Raw genomic sequence first — 14,197 nt, forward strand, 5'->3', positions numbered from 1 at the left:
TGTGTAGGGCATGCCATATTAGGCCTTAGACCTCCGGCAGAAGCAGAATTTTATCGAAGACGAGGGGCCGTGTAGGTGGGACACGGTCAAGCTTTTGTACTCAGGAAACACCACAGTGGCATCCCAGCGCCACGGAAATGCGCAGAACAGACAACGCCAACATGCAGCCAGCCATGCCATGCAGAAATACGATCGCTCACAAACACAACCCAACACCATACCGCATCCCCCTCATCTAGAACGAAGAGACTACTTCCTCCTCTTCCCACCACCTCCAGCAGTCTCAGAACTCTTCCTCTTCTTCCCCTCCTTCCTCCAATACTCATCCTTCTCCCTCTTCTCCCTCTCCGCCCTCTTCTCCTCATTCTCCTTAACCTTCGCCCTGTACGGCTCCTTCCTCTTCTCCTGCGCAGCCCGCCTCTTCGCCACCTTCTCATTCCTCAGCGTCATGACCTGCTGCATCAGCGTCCTCGCCACTCTCTCCTCCTTGCCCGCCACAATCGCACGTTTCTGCATATACGTCTCCTTCCGCTGCGGCTTCATTTGCACGGGCTGCGACTTGAACGGCAGCTCCGCCTGCAGCTTGCGTGGTACTCTTAGCGGGTTGAAATGGCGCGCTTGACGCTCCACGGGACGGTACGCGGAGTTCTTGTCGCTGGGCGTGGGGATGCCTGCGGCGGCGCGGACTTCGCCGGTTAGGCGCATGCCCTTCCATCCGCTGCCCGCCTCGGCGCTCTCCGGGCCGGACGCTTCGAGAAGGTTGGTGACGGGGTTGTAGAAGCGGTGGGGCTTGATGGGATACCATGCCCGAAGGAAGACGATGTCGCTCATGAGGATCTTATCTTCGAACGTAGCGCGGTAGTGTCCTTCTGGTTTGCTCAGTGCTTTCTTGATCTGTCCGCGAATGCCTGATACCGTTTTGATGCTAGCGCCTTCGAACTTGGCGATCTCAAGCGCAGTGCTGAACATGTCTTTGATGAAGGCCGTGTTCTTGAAGATCTTGTAGGGATGCCCGGTGAGCTTTAGCTTCTTAACGATCTCCGTGCTCTCGTCCACATTTAGCACTACTCCGGTAGCTGCTATCCTAAAGCCGGGATTGCTGTTGGAGAAAGATTGGACGCAGCAGAAACCAGTGTTTGGCGCTATCAGCGGGCCGTAAAAGGTGCTGAAGCAATGCATGTGCTCCGGCGTGTACTTCAGCATGCGGTTCCGCGTTCGTGAATCGGAGATGCTGTAGACGGGCATGGTCTGGAACCTACGCCAACCAAGCGAGAAGATGAGGGGGTCGTTGGTCTTGAGAATCTTCTTGTGCCATCGGTGACGCTTGATGCGGACCTGGACGAAGCCAAAGCGATCTTCAGTCGGTGTAAGCCCTCCAATGATTACAGGGAGTCGCGGGTTGAAGCTCGCAGCGAACTCGTAAGGCACTTGCTCAAGCACTATTCGGGCATATGTGCCAGCTTTGTACCCTTCCAACCGGACACGAGACATCTCGTCTAGCTGATCGAACTCGGCCCGGTTGATGCTGAGCTGCTTCTGGATTAGCGCTTTTTGGGCATCGTACCATTCATCCTCGCCGAATTCTTGCTGCTCGCCGTCTTCTTTTCGCGCATTTGCCTTATCGTTTGCGAACCCTTCTCTGTCCTCCTCTTCGAACCTGAGCTTAAGCTCCTCTTTCCGGCGAGCGTTCTTCTCTCGTTCTGCTTCAATCGCCTTTGCTTCGTCGTTCAGCTCGCTGGCGGCCTCGTTGCCTTGGAATGTCTCGCCTGTCTCAAGGTCCTGGAAGGCACCATCGCCCTCGTCGTCCCCATCTTCAACACCGTCGAAACCCTCTTCCTCATCACCGTCTTCTTTTTCTCGGAGCAGGTTCGCTGACGCAAACCTCCGCCGCAAAGCTTCGAGGTTGTCCTCGTCAGTCCATCTTTGCTCCAGCTCCTGCAAATCGTATCGGGGTATGGAGCGGTCTTCTTGATCATCCTCATCGGCTGTACGCTTGGGCTTCTTGAAGAAATCCTCGTCCTCGTCTTGTGTATCTTCTTCAACATCGTCATCCAGACCCTTCCATTTTCGTATTACTTCGGACGGCGTCATTGCTTCGTTGTACATTAGTCGCGCCAGATCTACCGTCCGCCGAGGTACCTTGCGACCATGTCGAGCCCTAGCGTTCTCGGCCAAGTTCGCTTTCCATCTAATTGCCCCGTGGTCATCATCACCTGAAAAGTCTTCCTCGTCGTCTTCACCATCCTCCAACTCCTGGTCATTCACTGACGATACGGAGCCTAGATCTGAATCGCTATCGGCGAAAGCAACATCGCCATCAGTTAACTTGTCTGCCGCCTTTCGGAAGGACCGACCGAGCTTGTCCTCTGCAATGCCGTCTGCTTCAAGGTGACCACTGTCGTCCTCGTCATCAGAGGCGCCATCTTCTAGCATATCTTCGTCGTCCTCACTGCTACCAAACCCTTCGTCATCTTCGATCTCATCTCCACCCTCCCTCTCAACGATTCTTACGTGACGCCTTGACTTTCGACCCATATCCTCCGCTTGTTCGGCGTCTGCCCCTGCGTCGACACGCTCGCCACCAGCGAAGAGTCTTACACCCGCGTCGGCTTCTCCCAAGAGCCTCCTCTCGCCCTGCAAGCCCACCACAAGCTGCTCGCCCAACCCGCGCTCCTCTTGTTCTTCTGCATCCCTGTTGAAGGTGTTCGTCTTGACATCAATGTATACGGCATCTTTGTCGACCAGCACACCACCAACATCCGACATGGGCGCAAATAGCAGCTTCTGCTTCTCGCCCAAGCGTCTCCGCGCAGTCTTTCCTGTGGCTTTCGCGACGGCTTGGTCCATGTACGGCGTCGGGCATGGATCCGGCAGTGCTTCGATCATCGAGACATTCAGATCTCCGACGCCGGGTATGTGTACTCTTGCGCCTTGCGCCGGGAAGTTGGTACCTCGCAAGTATCCATACAGTGCTATAGTCCTATCGCATTTCGGGTTCTCTTCCATAGCTGTCGGCGGCGTAAGGTCCAAAAAGCGATCGGCGAGACAATACGGATGCGAGTTCCGCCACACAAGCGGCCTCGGATTCTTCATCACAGATAGAAAGCGTGACAGGTTCAAGATCTCGCGGTCCGGGTATCGTCCGTTGACAACGCCGGAGAGGTAGAACAGCTTCGCGCCCTGGTACAGTTCGCTCCAGAACCTATGCTTCAGCCTCTTCTTCTGCGCCTTCAGCGCATCCTGCTTCCTGAACAAGTCCAAGTGCGTCAGAATGCCGAACACATTCCCAGGCATGCCGCTCGCGCTCAGAATGTTCAAGAACTCCATCGTCTCCATCTCGAAGCCGTAGTTGCCGTCGATCATCAGCAGCACTATGTCCACGACCTTGGCGATGTCGATCATGCTTGCGAGCGAATCGGCAGGACATTCTATAAACGTGAGGCGCCGGCGTTTGGAGGTAACAACTGTCAGAGGTCCGGTCGGGCTCGAGAGGGTCTGCTTAGTGTAGCGGCGTATAAGCGACTTTATGAGGGTGGTTTTGCCGACGCCGGGGGGGCCGACGACGGCGACGATGATGGGGGGCGCTTCTTCGGGGAGGCGGTCGACGAGGGGGACGTGGAGGCGCTTTTCTCGGACCTTTGGGATGTGAGTATATAGTAGTATCTTCAGGGGTCTGTTCGGCGTACATCGTGAGAGCGTGCAGCCTGTTTCTGGAGTCTTCCTGGTTTTGCGAAGGCGAAGGCCTTGGGATTTGGGCCTATTGTTTTAGGTCAGCGGAGTACGATGGGGAGTTGTTGAGTTGACGACCTGCCTCCGGTGGACTTCTTCTCTGGCTTCGCCTTGCGATGAGGCCGGTTTGCTTGGTCCGACATTGCTACTGTCGTTTGCGCCTCTTGCAGCTCACAAGCTTCGAGATTTTGGCAAAGGTCGCGAAATCTTGATGCCAAGACGCGATCGGCTAATCGATTTCAGCCCTATGCCCCGCATAACTCGAGACGCTCCCGCGCTTCACGTGAATTCACATCGGAGCACGCTCTTGCACATGTGCTTGAACTTGGGCTGGGTAGAGATAGACGTTCTGATACGCAGTAACAGTAGCTTTCCCTTCCCTAACTCAACACCAGTGTGCTCTCGGCAAGACGCCGACTCTGGCCGCATTTCCGGCGCGTATATGCCGCTAGCACAGCACAGCACAGCATTATCTTATCGGCTGACCCTGAAATGACGCGCATGTCGTTGCTGGTGGGCCTGTCAACACCTGCACTCTTCCAAGCTTGACCAACCGTAGCATAAGAGGAGCCAGCACCGCCAGACCTCACGTACTGAACGCTCTCGACCCCAACAATCATTCTACTTCCCAGGAGCCTCGTCCGCAGACTCACTACTACCAAGCTTAAGATGCCCAACAAGGTTATTAACGTACGCTGTTCCAGCACTGGAAACCACCTGAGCCCTAGCTGATCTTTGCACAGGTCAGCGTCAAGGACGGCGGCGATGCCGGGGAGCTGGAGAAGTCGGGCTCCAGAGCCTTATTCCCACGGCATAGCTGACCGTTCGCAGGCTCAAGAAGCAGATCCAAGACCAGGGCGGCAAGATCACGCACGAGTTCAAGCTGATCAAGGGCTTCACGTACACAACCCCTTTCCACCGTGTACTGAGTTGTCACACTCCATGTGTCACATACTGATGCAGCGTCTCTACGTAGTGCCGAAGTCCCGGACGACGCTGTTTCGACCCTGCAAGATAACCAGCACCTCAACGTGGAGCCGGATCAGACGGTCACGACACAGTAGATGCAAGGAGTGGTAATCCGATCGGCATAGGCATGGCATATCGGGACTTTGCATATGAGCGTGCGGGTACGGATGCATGATCAGGGATAGAGACCATTAGACCATCCTCGGACACTGCTGTGATACTGGAGGACGCCCCAGTGTTAACAAAGCGTTCGTCCAAGAAACGATAAAGTCTAAGTCTTGCCTTAGAACAATCGAGCTTTGTATCCGAGAGTGATAGCGACCACCACGAACACATCACTGCTCCCTCAGTATTGCCCCCTCAACTGCTCTTGTCATACGTGCTGATATAAGAAGTGCCTCTGCAACTCAACAAACTAGCATCGAGCGCGCCGGGTAGCCATAGTGCTAACTGAGAGCTTGGTCGACTAATCTGTTCTTCAGTAGCCTACATCTTGATTCTGATAGAGGGAATATACTTTCACGTGACTCTGACATCGCGCCCAGCCGCGGTTGGATGCTCCGAGCTGCGGCCTCTTGAAAGCTGTTAACCACCTCGCACGACCAGTCATCCGCCATGCCATTGTTACAGAGAGCAGCGGCCAATTCATCCACTGCTCTCTTGACGTGTCGGACAGCCAAAACCTACAACCTATCTCGCGGGCGACTCTCATTCCCTCGTCAATTCTACCGACCGTTGACGGTAAAGTCAGTGACCGACGATGATATACGAGAGTTGGCTGCGAAGCCTCTCCATCCACTCACATTGGGCGACCTGGTGAAGTGCGTGTTCGAATCATACTGAGTCTGAGTCTACTGTCAGGCTAAAGTTGCGGTTTCTAGACACGGCCGGCCACCCCTCTCCGCTCAGGCCCTATACAAATCAGCAAACTTCACATTATCAATCCTCCCGACTCGCCTTGCGCACCGTATCCAATCCCTCCGTAACCTGCCCTATATAGTGGTCTCAAACCCTCATGTCTCCAAGATCCACAACAACTACATACACTCACTATCAACCCTCCTGCCATGGGCGGAGAAGGAAATAAAGACCCTGGAGGACGAGGTCAAGTTCACCGAGGTCATGGCAGATCTCGTGCACACGCATGGGAACACTATCTCCATACTCGCCCGTGGCTTCCTCGAGGCTCGCAAATACATCTCACCAAAGGAGGTGACACGCTTCCTGGACGAGCACCTACGAGCCCGAATCGGGACCCGTCTGATCGCTGAGCAGCACATCGCCTTACACTTCTCTTCCAAGCCGCACCGTGAGCTGAATGACAAGGACTCGAAAAACGGACACGGCGGCCAGAACAACGATAACGAACCGAGCAGTAGCTACATCGGGGTAATCGACACCGAACTGCGTCCTGCGAGCATAGTCCGCCACTGCGAGTCCATGGTCGGCGATATCTGCGAGCTCAAATACGGCGTCCGGCCCACCGTCGTCATCAACGGAGAGCCCGACTACCGCTTTGCGCACATCCCAACGCATCTCGAATACATCGTCACCGAGCTTCTCAAGAACGCATTCCGAGCAACCATCGAGCGAGGCATGGAGCGCGAGCCCATCGAAGTGACCATTGCACCGTTGCCCAAAGACCCTAGCGTGAACGAGGGCGACAAAGGCATCAGGAACCTCGACCAAGGCAACCTGGACGAAGCGAGTAAAACCATTGGCGGCACCAACGTCATCGAAGGCAACTATCCCAGCCCCTCTGCACACATCCGCCCCCTAGAAGAGTCCACACCAGGCGTGACCATCCGCATTCGCGACCGTGGCGGTGGTATCTCGCCCGAGAACTACGCCCGCATCTGGGAATACAGCTTCACCACTTTTAGCGAGGATCAGATCAATTCCACCCTCTCGGACGGCTCGCCATCTGAGGGCAACGGCATGGATGCGTTCAACGCTATAACTAACTCACAAGGCGGAAGTTCCCTGGCCGGGCTGGGGTATGGATTGCCGCTTGGAAGAGCTTACGCCGAGTACTTCGGCGGCGGCATTGCGGTGCAGAGTCTTTGGGGCTGGGGCACGGATGTATATCTCAGCCTGAGAGGCGTTGGGAAGATCGGATGAGAAGATTGCGCTTGCATCCCTCGTTCACGCTCAGAGCAGCTGAGGGACTTGGCTCGCAGCTTGACATGTCGCCATCCAACAGATTACGGATATCTACCTTCAGGATGGCTCACTGTCGGGGCCACGATCGCCCTCATAGGCCGTCCGTGCCCAGCTTTAGCCAAGTACCATCGTAGACTCTTGGGTCTGCTCGAGATTCAAACCCCGCTCTGCCATTCTCGTCCTATAGCTCGAGATCCGCGACGGCACAGGCATGGGACTCCATGAGCTCGGTCAAGACCTGAGTGTCTAGGAAGAGATTGCTCACGGCTATCAAGAATGCCGACAGGGCTTGCGCTGGCTCGGCAGCCAGTATCGGACTCTTAGACTGTTTAACGGCGGAGGCTGTTCAAACTGGCTCGTGCAGCGCCGCGCCGTGTTCGAGCTGTTGTTTTCTCAGCTGGGTCGTAGGGAAGTCTTTATGATGGGTGCACGGGGTCGTCCGGCGACTGTACGAGGATCTCCATGGACCTCCGTCACAGTTTCGAAGCACGCTGCATCACTGTACCCACGCACGTCGAGATATGGTTGCGTTGAACCTCACGGCAAATACGCTACCTGTAGAGAGCTTGTTCGCCGGCCGTACAAGCTAGCAAGCTCGGCGACCTCTTCACCTTATCTCTCATCATTGGAGACCTACGTGCTTAACCACGCACACTGTATGGTATAGCAGGGGGGATTGGGCATTCCTTGCGCTGTTTGCAGTCGTCAAGCTGAACATACTTTCTGCTGTGTTTTGTGTATACGTCCTGCACACGTAGTACTACCTTGGAGCTGTGAAGCATGACTTGGCCAACAAATCGTGATTGTCAACACAGGAGTCTACCAATGCAAACCTCTACCCGCGCTTTAAATAACCCCTTTTGGGTGAGACACCTTGAAGTGCTGCAGCATCAATATGACGTCATGCATCCGGACCCTTCGGATGCAGCTCGAAGTGTACCGTACTGCAATATATCGGCGACGCTCCCCTTGAGCCTCGTTAGATCTACCCTAAAATCTTCGTAGGCTCCATCGTGTCTAAAACCGTTACAGTTAGAGTAGCCTATATTGTCTACGGACAATCCCCGATTCTAACATTGACTCCATAGAGCCATCCTCTAATAATGTTCCTCACTGCAGCAAAACAGCGGCAAGACCCCAATGATGAGAGCAAGGCAGCCCCTCGCGTCTTCCTCATAACAGGCACCTCAACCGGCTTCGGTGCCGAGCTCGTCAAAGTCGTCCTCTCCAACGGCGACCGCGTCGTCGCAACCGCGCGCAACAGCTCCAAGCTCTCCTTCGATGGCACAGATGACTCCAACTACCTCGCCGTGGACCTCGACGTGACGAAGAAGGAGTCGATAAACGCCGCCTTCGATGCTGCGCTAAAGAAGTTCGGCAGCGTGGATGTGGTGGTGAATAACGCGGGATATGGACTTGCGGGCGAGTTTGAGAGTCTGAGCGACGAGCAGATACGGACGCAGATGGAGATCAACTTTTTCGGGCTGGTGGACGTGACGAGGAGGGCGATGGAGGTTATGAGGGAGAGTGGGAGGGGGGGCGTGATCCAGCAGATCACGTCTATTGGCGGGCAGATTGGTGAGGCTCTCCCCTCCTTCCCATCATCTCCTACCTATTCCCCTACCTTGTTTCTTGATGATGGAACAACTGACCACCCCCTCTCCCATTCCAGGCGTCCCCGCCTTCTCAATCTACTGCGCCTCCAAATGGGCCGTCGAAGGCTTCACCGAAGCCGTCTCCAAAGAAGTAAAGCCCGAGTGGAACATCCGCTTCACGTGCATCGAGCCCGGCGGCTTCCGCACCGATTGGGCGGGTCGCAGCATGGACTTTGCTGCTGACAAGAACCCGGCGTACGACCACATGGACGCCAAGAAGTCGATGGGTGAGCGCCATGGCACGCAGGCGGGCGATCCCTATAAGGCGGCTAAGGCGTGGTATCAGCTGGCGGTTATGCCGGACCCGCCGCTTAGGTGCGTGGTCGGGACGGATGCGTATAAGACGATAAAGAAGAAGTTGGAGGAGTATGGAGATAATGTGAAGAGGTTTGAGGAGCTGAGCAATGGTACTGATGTTGATGAGTAACAGAGGTTGTGATGTGTAGACGAGGAATCCTGTGAATATCACAAGTTTGTGGCTTTGGGCACTGACAATATTGGAAAACGGAAGAAACGCCTTGATTTTCGGACTAGAATGTGTTCGTGTTTGATGAGGCGCTTGACTGTGAACGCGAACAAAAACGTGAGCTCTGAGTCCGAATCAACGGAGTCTCCAAGCGCCCACGAAGACGATGGTTTATGTGGGTGGACGCTTGCCAAAATGCGATGGCCGTGAACATGGACGCGCAGGGGACGGCGGGAAGCGGGTGGCGTTCGGAACCAGATTGTCGGGATCAAGTCAATGTGAACTTCACCTCCTGGCCGTGGGCGCTGCCTGGAGCCTGAGCGAAAGCTCTACCTATGGCCCATTCAAGATGCGCTTCCATTCATCAAGAGTTCGACGACGCTTCCTGCGTGCTCCACAGACGTCCTGGGGCAGCTGGCATCCTACGCTGATCTGAAGTGTGCATTTGAGCCTGTGAACCCCCGACTAGATCGATCTTTCTCGAGCAGGCGCTTAGTTCCTGCCCTCTCAATTTCCGTTCAACCAGGTCGCTTCTGAAGCTTCCTTTCTGTCTGGCCACCCAGGCTCTCTATCATCGGCATCTCTACCCACATACTCCTCTTTGGCATGGATATCAGCCACCAGTACAGAGCGATTCCTGATCGCTCACCAAGCGTGATACAGTCAGAGACATACACGTACCGAGTCCCGACTCCTCCTCGCATCATCCTTCCGCCACCCCTCACCGAGCATACGCTTCTACCCAAGTTCCCGCCAGTGCCTATCCGCGGTCACGACGACTGGCCAGCAGGCGCAACCGACTTTACCAAACATCTCGATCTTCATTCACTCGTCAGCAGGGGTGTCATGGCCGAGTGGACATACGTCAAGCGTCGTGAGGCTCAGCAGATTCTACCTTTCCTATACCTTGGGCCAGTGTACCCAGCGAAGGACCGGGACTTCTTGAGGGCGGAAGGAATCACCATGGTGTTGCTTCTTCAGAGCGGGTCGAACATGCGCGGCGCTATCAAAACAGCAGATGCTCTAGGGATCGCGAAGAAAATCATCGATATCAGAGACGTCCAAGACCTGATACCCTCCTTCCCCCGCGCAACTCGGCTCATCAACGAACACGTCGCTCTCACTCCAGGCAACGCCAAGGTCTTGATAACATGCGAATCCGGGAACGAGAGATCCGCGGCGGTGGTCGCAGCGTACCTGATGGAGATGTTCCAGAACGTCGACCATATCGTCGCCATGCAGCTCTGCCAGGCCCGGCGATTCTGCGTCAACTTCGACGATGCGCTGAAGATGCTGCTACGGTCGTACCACGACATTCTGGAGGCGAAGCGCGCTGTGAATGGACTCAGTTACACCTTCGCCGACGACATCTCTTCGCATGAGAACGGCAATGACAGTCACAAGCGAGGAGTTGATGAAGTCTGGAATGAAGGGATGGAACTTGATACTGCTCACGAGAACATGGATGCTGCGAGGTTTGACGGGAACGGCTATGCGCCCTTCCGCGATGCATGAGTTCACGGCAATGGCATGAATGGGCGTCTGGGATGGTGGTATTCTTTAATTGCTGCAAGATACCCGTATGCATTTACTGCTGATGGGATAGTCAGTGGAATAGGCGTTGTTTGAATGGTATTGGGAGGGAACCACACAGGATCGACTGAATCATCTGTCCTCTGGATTGCCCCGTGAGTCCTCTCAGTTTATGGTGATGGCAGGATTCGCATACTTGGCACTCTAGCGGTCTCCAAATACGCAGAGCAGTAGGCAGTGCTCACATACATCATGTGGTTCCTCCAGAGAATGGACATTATGGTCAATCTAACGCGTTTCATTAATCACGTTCGTTATGACATCCGCGTGCGCGTGAGCACATAAACAGACGCATCGCTTCTTATCTTGCGAGCAGATGGCCACCAGCCCGGAACAAAGCGCAGTTCGAGCCTAGAATCAGCGCGTACTGTTCGATCCTCGTTCACCGGGACCCGTCACCTCGAGGCTGCTGAAGGTGCAGGAACAATCCAAAGCTACACTCATGCTAGGAGCAGCTGCCGAATGTAGCAGCAGTAATCATCGAGATATTGTTTCACTTCACTACAGCACTTCTCTGTGTGTTCCGCAACTACACTCTGCAGTACAACCTGAAACATTTTTCGAATTTTTAAGTTGTGTACATTAATGGCGGGACCGTACCAGCGGATGGGACTTCGAAAGTCAAGAAAACCACCGGAACGCCTGGATGAGAGCCCAGACTACCTAAACTCTATTTCGAAACGAGGACCGCTTTCATTACAAATGTCCGCGCCCCCAGAAGACGACCCTCCATCTTTGCCAGACACGCCTACTGGAGCCAAAGACGCTTTCGCCATGGCGCGTATCAAGTTCATCAAAAAGCGCCCTGTCGGGCTGCCTCCTGCTTCTCCGCCTCTTACGCCAGCTGTTCCAGTCCAAACTCAGCCACAACAACGCGCGACCGGCTCGGCTGACCAAAGCGATCTTGCTGCAGGCACTCAACGCTCTCGTCTTCCTCGTCCTACACTTGGCAGAGGCAGATCTGCCGCGCGCAGACGCCCTGGAAGGCCACTCAAGAATCCCGGCCTCACCATTTCTACATCCGCCGCCAATACGGAGATCGGTTCGCTGTTTGGTTTGGTACAAGGAACCCCATTGCCAGGCGACGGCACCGACTACCGTGATGGAAAGGCTCTCGCAGCGCTCTTCATGAGCGTTCACGGTGTTCCGGAAGGCTATGACCGCCTCTTGGGTCTCTCTGGCGAGGAAGCTAGCGCGCGTAAGATCGACGTCGCGAACCTGCTGGCGACCGTCAATGGCAAAAATTCCGGAAAAACTCAATACGAACTGGATCTCGCGAAGCATCGCCAGAGCGTCGCGGAGCTGCTCCACGAACCTCCCGTTGATGAGAGGAACGATTATGGACCGACCAAGGGCATAAAGACTGAGAAACTACTGGCGGATCAAATGGCTGATTCCGACGAGGATGAAGATGTGGAGCCCGACAATGTAAGTTCTGCGCCGTCGCGGCCGCCTCGCTCGCCCCGCCTAACACCCGCATCCCTCGTGAACAACGCTTTTTCGCGGTCACCTGACCTTATCCACCCGACCCCCCGCTAACACCTCACAGTCCGCCTTTCACGCCCTCCACGGCGTTCTCAAACACACGATCATCCACGAGCTCTGGTCTGCAGCCTACGACACCTTCGCGGATCCGTACTACCCCGTCCAAGAGATCCTGCGCCTGCGCCCCTCCGAAATCATGGCGATCGAAGACGCCCACCGCGAGGCCCGCGATGATCCATCCGTCCCCCCGCTCACGACGCCCACGCCCTACGACGTTATCTGCGCGCTGGAGTTTCTGGCGGAGAAGAGACTGCCGAGTGGGCTGTTGGAGGACTGGGAGGCGATCGCGAAGGAGCCGATGGTTGATCGGTTTTCGCCTGCTGCGAGGCCCAGGAGGTAGGTAGTGCTCTGGAATTGCGCGCGCTCTAACAGTGCCATCTTGGATGATGACGATGATGGGAATTGCTTGAACAATGGGAATACGAGTTGGATGCCCGTGGGTTTTTGAGGGCTTGGAAGAGGTTGCAATGACGGTCTAGGACCCTTTGGTAGGTTTGGCCACTAGAACGTAGATGCAGTTATACCCTCAGAGTCCTGTTCGCGCAGTGACAAACCGTGTTCCACCTGCAATGGCAAGCGACAGAGGTGACTAAGAATCCACAATGGTGGCTACAAGGCCATACCAATCTTGAACGATAACGACTATGAATTATTCAGCCGCTTGGAGCTATTACACACTGACCATCCAGAATCTCCTGAGCACGCAGACCACGCTCAAGCATTCCAGCTCAGTTTCACTGCCATAAACGACACAAAGCCATTATCCCTCCTCCAAGTCTTCTTCTACCCTTCTCCGCTTCTCATCTCGCATCTTCTGGAAGAGCTTCGACTCCGTCAGATAGACCCCTTTCACTAGCGTCTCAAGTGACAGACCGGCCACAGTAGCCGCGACATCATAGAACCTCTTCGCTCTCGCGTCGTGCGCAAGCTCCTCCGCTGTGCGGTATAGTCTGTAGTTGCGCTGCTTTCGCGGCTCCGAGGCCTGCTGCCTGGGCTTCATGGCACCCTGTACGGCATTGAGCTTCTGTGCGTGTGCGTTTTTCCTGTCGGCTTCGTCTCTTGCGGGGCGTCCTGAAGTAGTGGAATGGGCGCCCTTTGCTTTCGCCGATTCTTCTTGCTCTACCCACGTATCCTCGTACCAATCAAGGTAGTCGTCCATCTGCACGTCCGTCATGCCGAACACGTCTTCCTCACTAGCTCTCATCGCATCCTCGAACCCCAGCCTCCTCGGCCTCTCAAGCGCCTCCTCATACTCTGCCTGCGCGCTCTCCCACTCATCCCAATCTACCCTCACAAGCCCCGTCTTCCCATCCGTCTGGACCTTCTGTCCTCCCTCCCCCTCATGGAACGGAAACAGCATCTTCACAGCCACAACTACACACGCCATCAACTGCACTTCAGGACTATCCGCGACCCTCCTCCTCTTCCCCATCTCCACAGCCGCACCAGGGAAGCCGAAACTCCATTCCACCAACCCGCCCACCCTCCTTGCCGCAGGATACACATCCAACGGCATCCCCAGCTCCCCCACATACCGCCACAGCACCAACGGCACATTAACCCCCGGCACCTCGAGACCAAAATCCCGGCGATAGGCCCCTACGAGCCTCTGCACCGCCATCCGCAGCGCGTCCGGCCGCAGCAGCGCATCCGGGTCGAGGGCATGTGCATACTGCACCGGGAGCGCGTGGCGCATCTCTCGCGGCACGGCGCGGATGGCGCGGTAGTAGGCCAGCGCGCCGCTGTTGGCCCAGCGGAGCAGGTCCGCGAGGCTAGGGGGCAGCCGTAGGATCAGCATGGCGAGGTAGAGGAGGGCGAGGGTGTCGATGAGGCGGGGCGTGCTGGCGGTGCTGTAGTCGTGGCGGGCTTTTCGCTGGCGGGGGTGCGGGGCGTCGGGGTCGGAGGTCGCGGCTGAGGACTGGGAGGAGAAGAACTGCGAGGAGAAGAGCTGGGAGTGGGGTTCTGGGGCGGTGGAGGCGTCGGTGGAGAGTTTGGGGGAGAGCGCGCGCAGGCGGAGAGACCAAAGGTGATGGATCATTTTCTGGGAGGAAGTCAGTCGAGACAATGGCTTCTCTGA

General features: G+C 55.8%; 7 protein-coding genes across 7 annotated transcripts; 5 read left to right on the forward strand and 2 right to left on the reverse strand.

The window, feature by feature from the left end:
* Window positions 1–249: 249 nt before the first annotated feature.
* On the reverse strand, window positions 250–3,872 carry W97_02896 (uncharacterized protein; the record flags this gene model as incomplete). The annotated part of the gene is made up of 2 exons (XM_007780795.1): window positions 250–3,636; window positions 3,783–3,872. 2 exons carry the CDS (start codon window positions 3,870–3,872, stop codon window positions 250–252), a joined length of 3,477 nt encoding a protein of 1,158 aa, XP_007778985.1.
* Window positions 3,873–4,398: 526 nt separating this feature from the next.
* W97_02897 (uncharacterized protein) lies at window positions 4,399–4,793 on the forward strand (the record flags this gene model as incomplete). Its single annotated transcript, XM_007780796.1, has 4 exons — window positions 4,399–4,419; window positions 4,473–4,513; window positions 4,561–4,629; window positions 4,706–4,793. 4 exons carry the CDS (start codon window positions 4,399–4,401, stop codon window positions 4,791–4,793), a joined length of 219 nt encoding a protein of 72 aa, XP_007778986.1.
* Window positions 4,794–5,313: 520 nt separating this feature from the next.
* On the forward strand, window positions 5,314–6,819 carry W97_02898 (uncharacterized protein; the record flags this gene model as incomplete). Its single annotated transcript, XM_007780797.1, has 2 exons — window positions 5,314–5,519; window positions 5,580–6,819. The coding sequence occupies 2 exons, from the start codon at window positions 5,314–5,316 to the stop codon at window positions 6,817–6,819; spliced, it is 1,446 nt and encodes a 481-aa protein (XP_007778987.1).
* A 1,145-nt stretch (window positions 6,820–7,964) lies between these two features.
* W97_02899 (uncharacterized protein) lies at window positions 7,965–8,943 on the forward strand (the record flags this gene model as incomplete). The annotated part of the gene is made up of 2 exons (XM_007780798.1): window positions 7,965–8,439; window positions 8,534–8,943. The coding sequence occupies 2 exons, from the start codon at window positions 7,965–7,967 to the stop codon at window positions 8,941–8,943; spliced, it is 885 nt and encodes a 294-aa protein (XP_007778988.1).
* Window positions 8,944–9,588: 645 nt separating this feature from the next.
* Window positions 9,589–10,497, forward strand: W97_02900 (uncharacterized protein; the record flags this gene model as incomplete). The annotated part of the gene is made up of 1 exon (XM_007780799.1): window positions 9,589–10,497. One exon carries the CDS (start codon window positions 9,589–9,591, stop codon window positions 10,495–10,497), a length of 909 nt encoding a protein of 302 aa, XP_007778989.1.
* A 780-nt stretch (window positions 10,498–11,277) lies between these two features.
* W97_02901 (uncharacterized protein) lies at window positions 11,278–12,460 on the forward strand (the record flags this gene model as incomplete). Its single annotated transcript, XM_007780800.1, has 2 exons — window positions 11,278–12,003; window positions 12,125–12,460. The coding sequence occupies 2 exons, from the start codon at window positions 11,278–11,280 to the stop codon at window positions 12,458–12,460; spliced, it is 1,062 nt and encodes a 353-aa protein (XP_007778990.1).
* A 420-nt stretch (window positions 12,461–12,880) lies between these two features.
* Window positions 12,881–14,158, reverse strand: W97_02902 (uncharacterized protein; the record flags this gene model as incomplete). Its single annotated transcript, XM_007780801.1, has 1 exon — window positions 12,881–14,158. One exon carries the CDS (start codon window positions 14,156–14,158, stop codon window positions 12,881–12,883), a length of 1,278 nt encoding a protein of 425 aa, XP_007778991.1.
* Between the last annotated feature and the right edge of the window lie 39 nt (window positions 14,159–14,197).

The sequence above is a fragment of the Coniosporium apollinis genome, assembly GCF_000281105.1.
Source record: "Coniosporium apollinis CBS 100218 chromosome Unknown supercont1.11, whole genome shotgun sequence".
Classification (NCBI taxonomy): domain Eukaryota; kingdom Fungi; phylum Ascomycota; class Dothideomycetes; genus Coniosporium; species Coniosporium apollinis.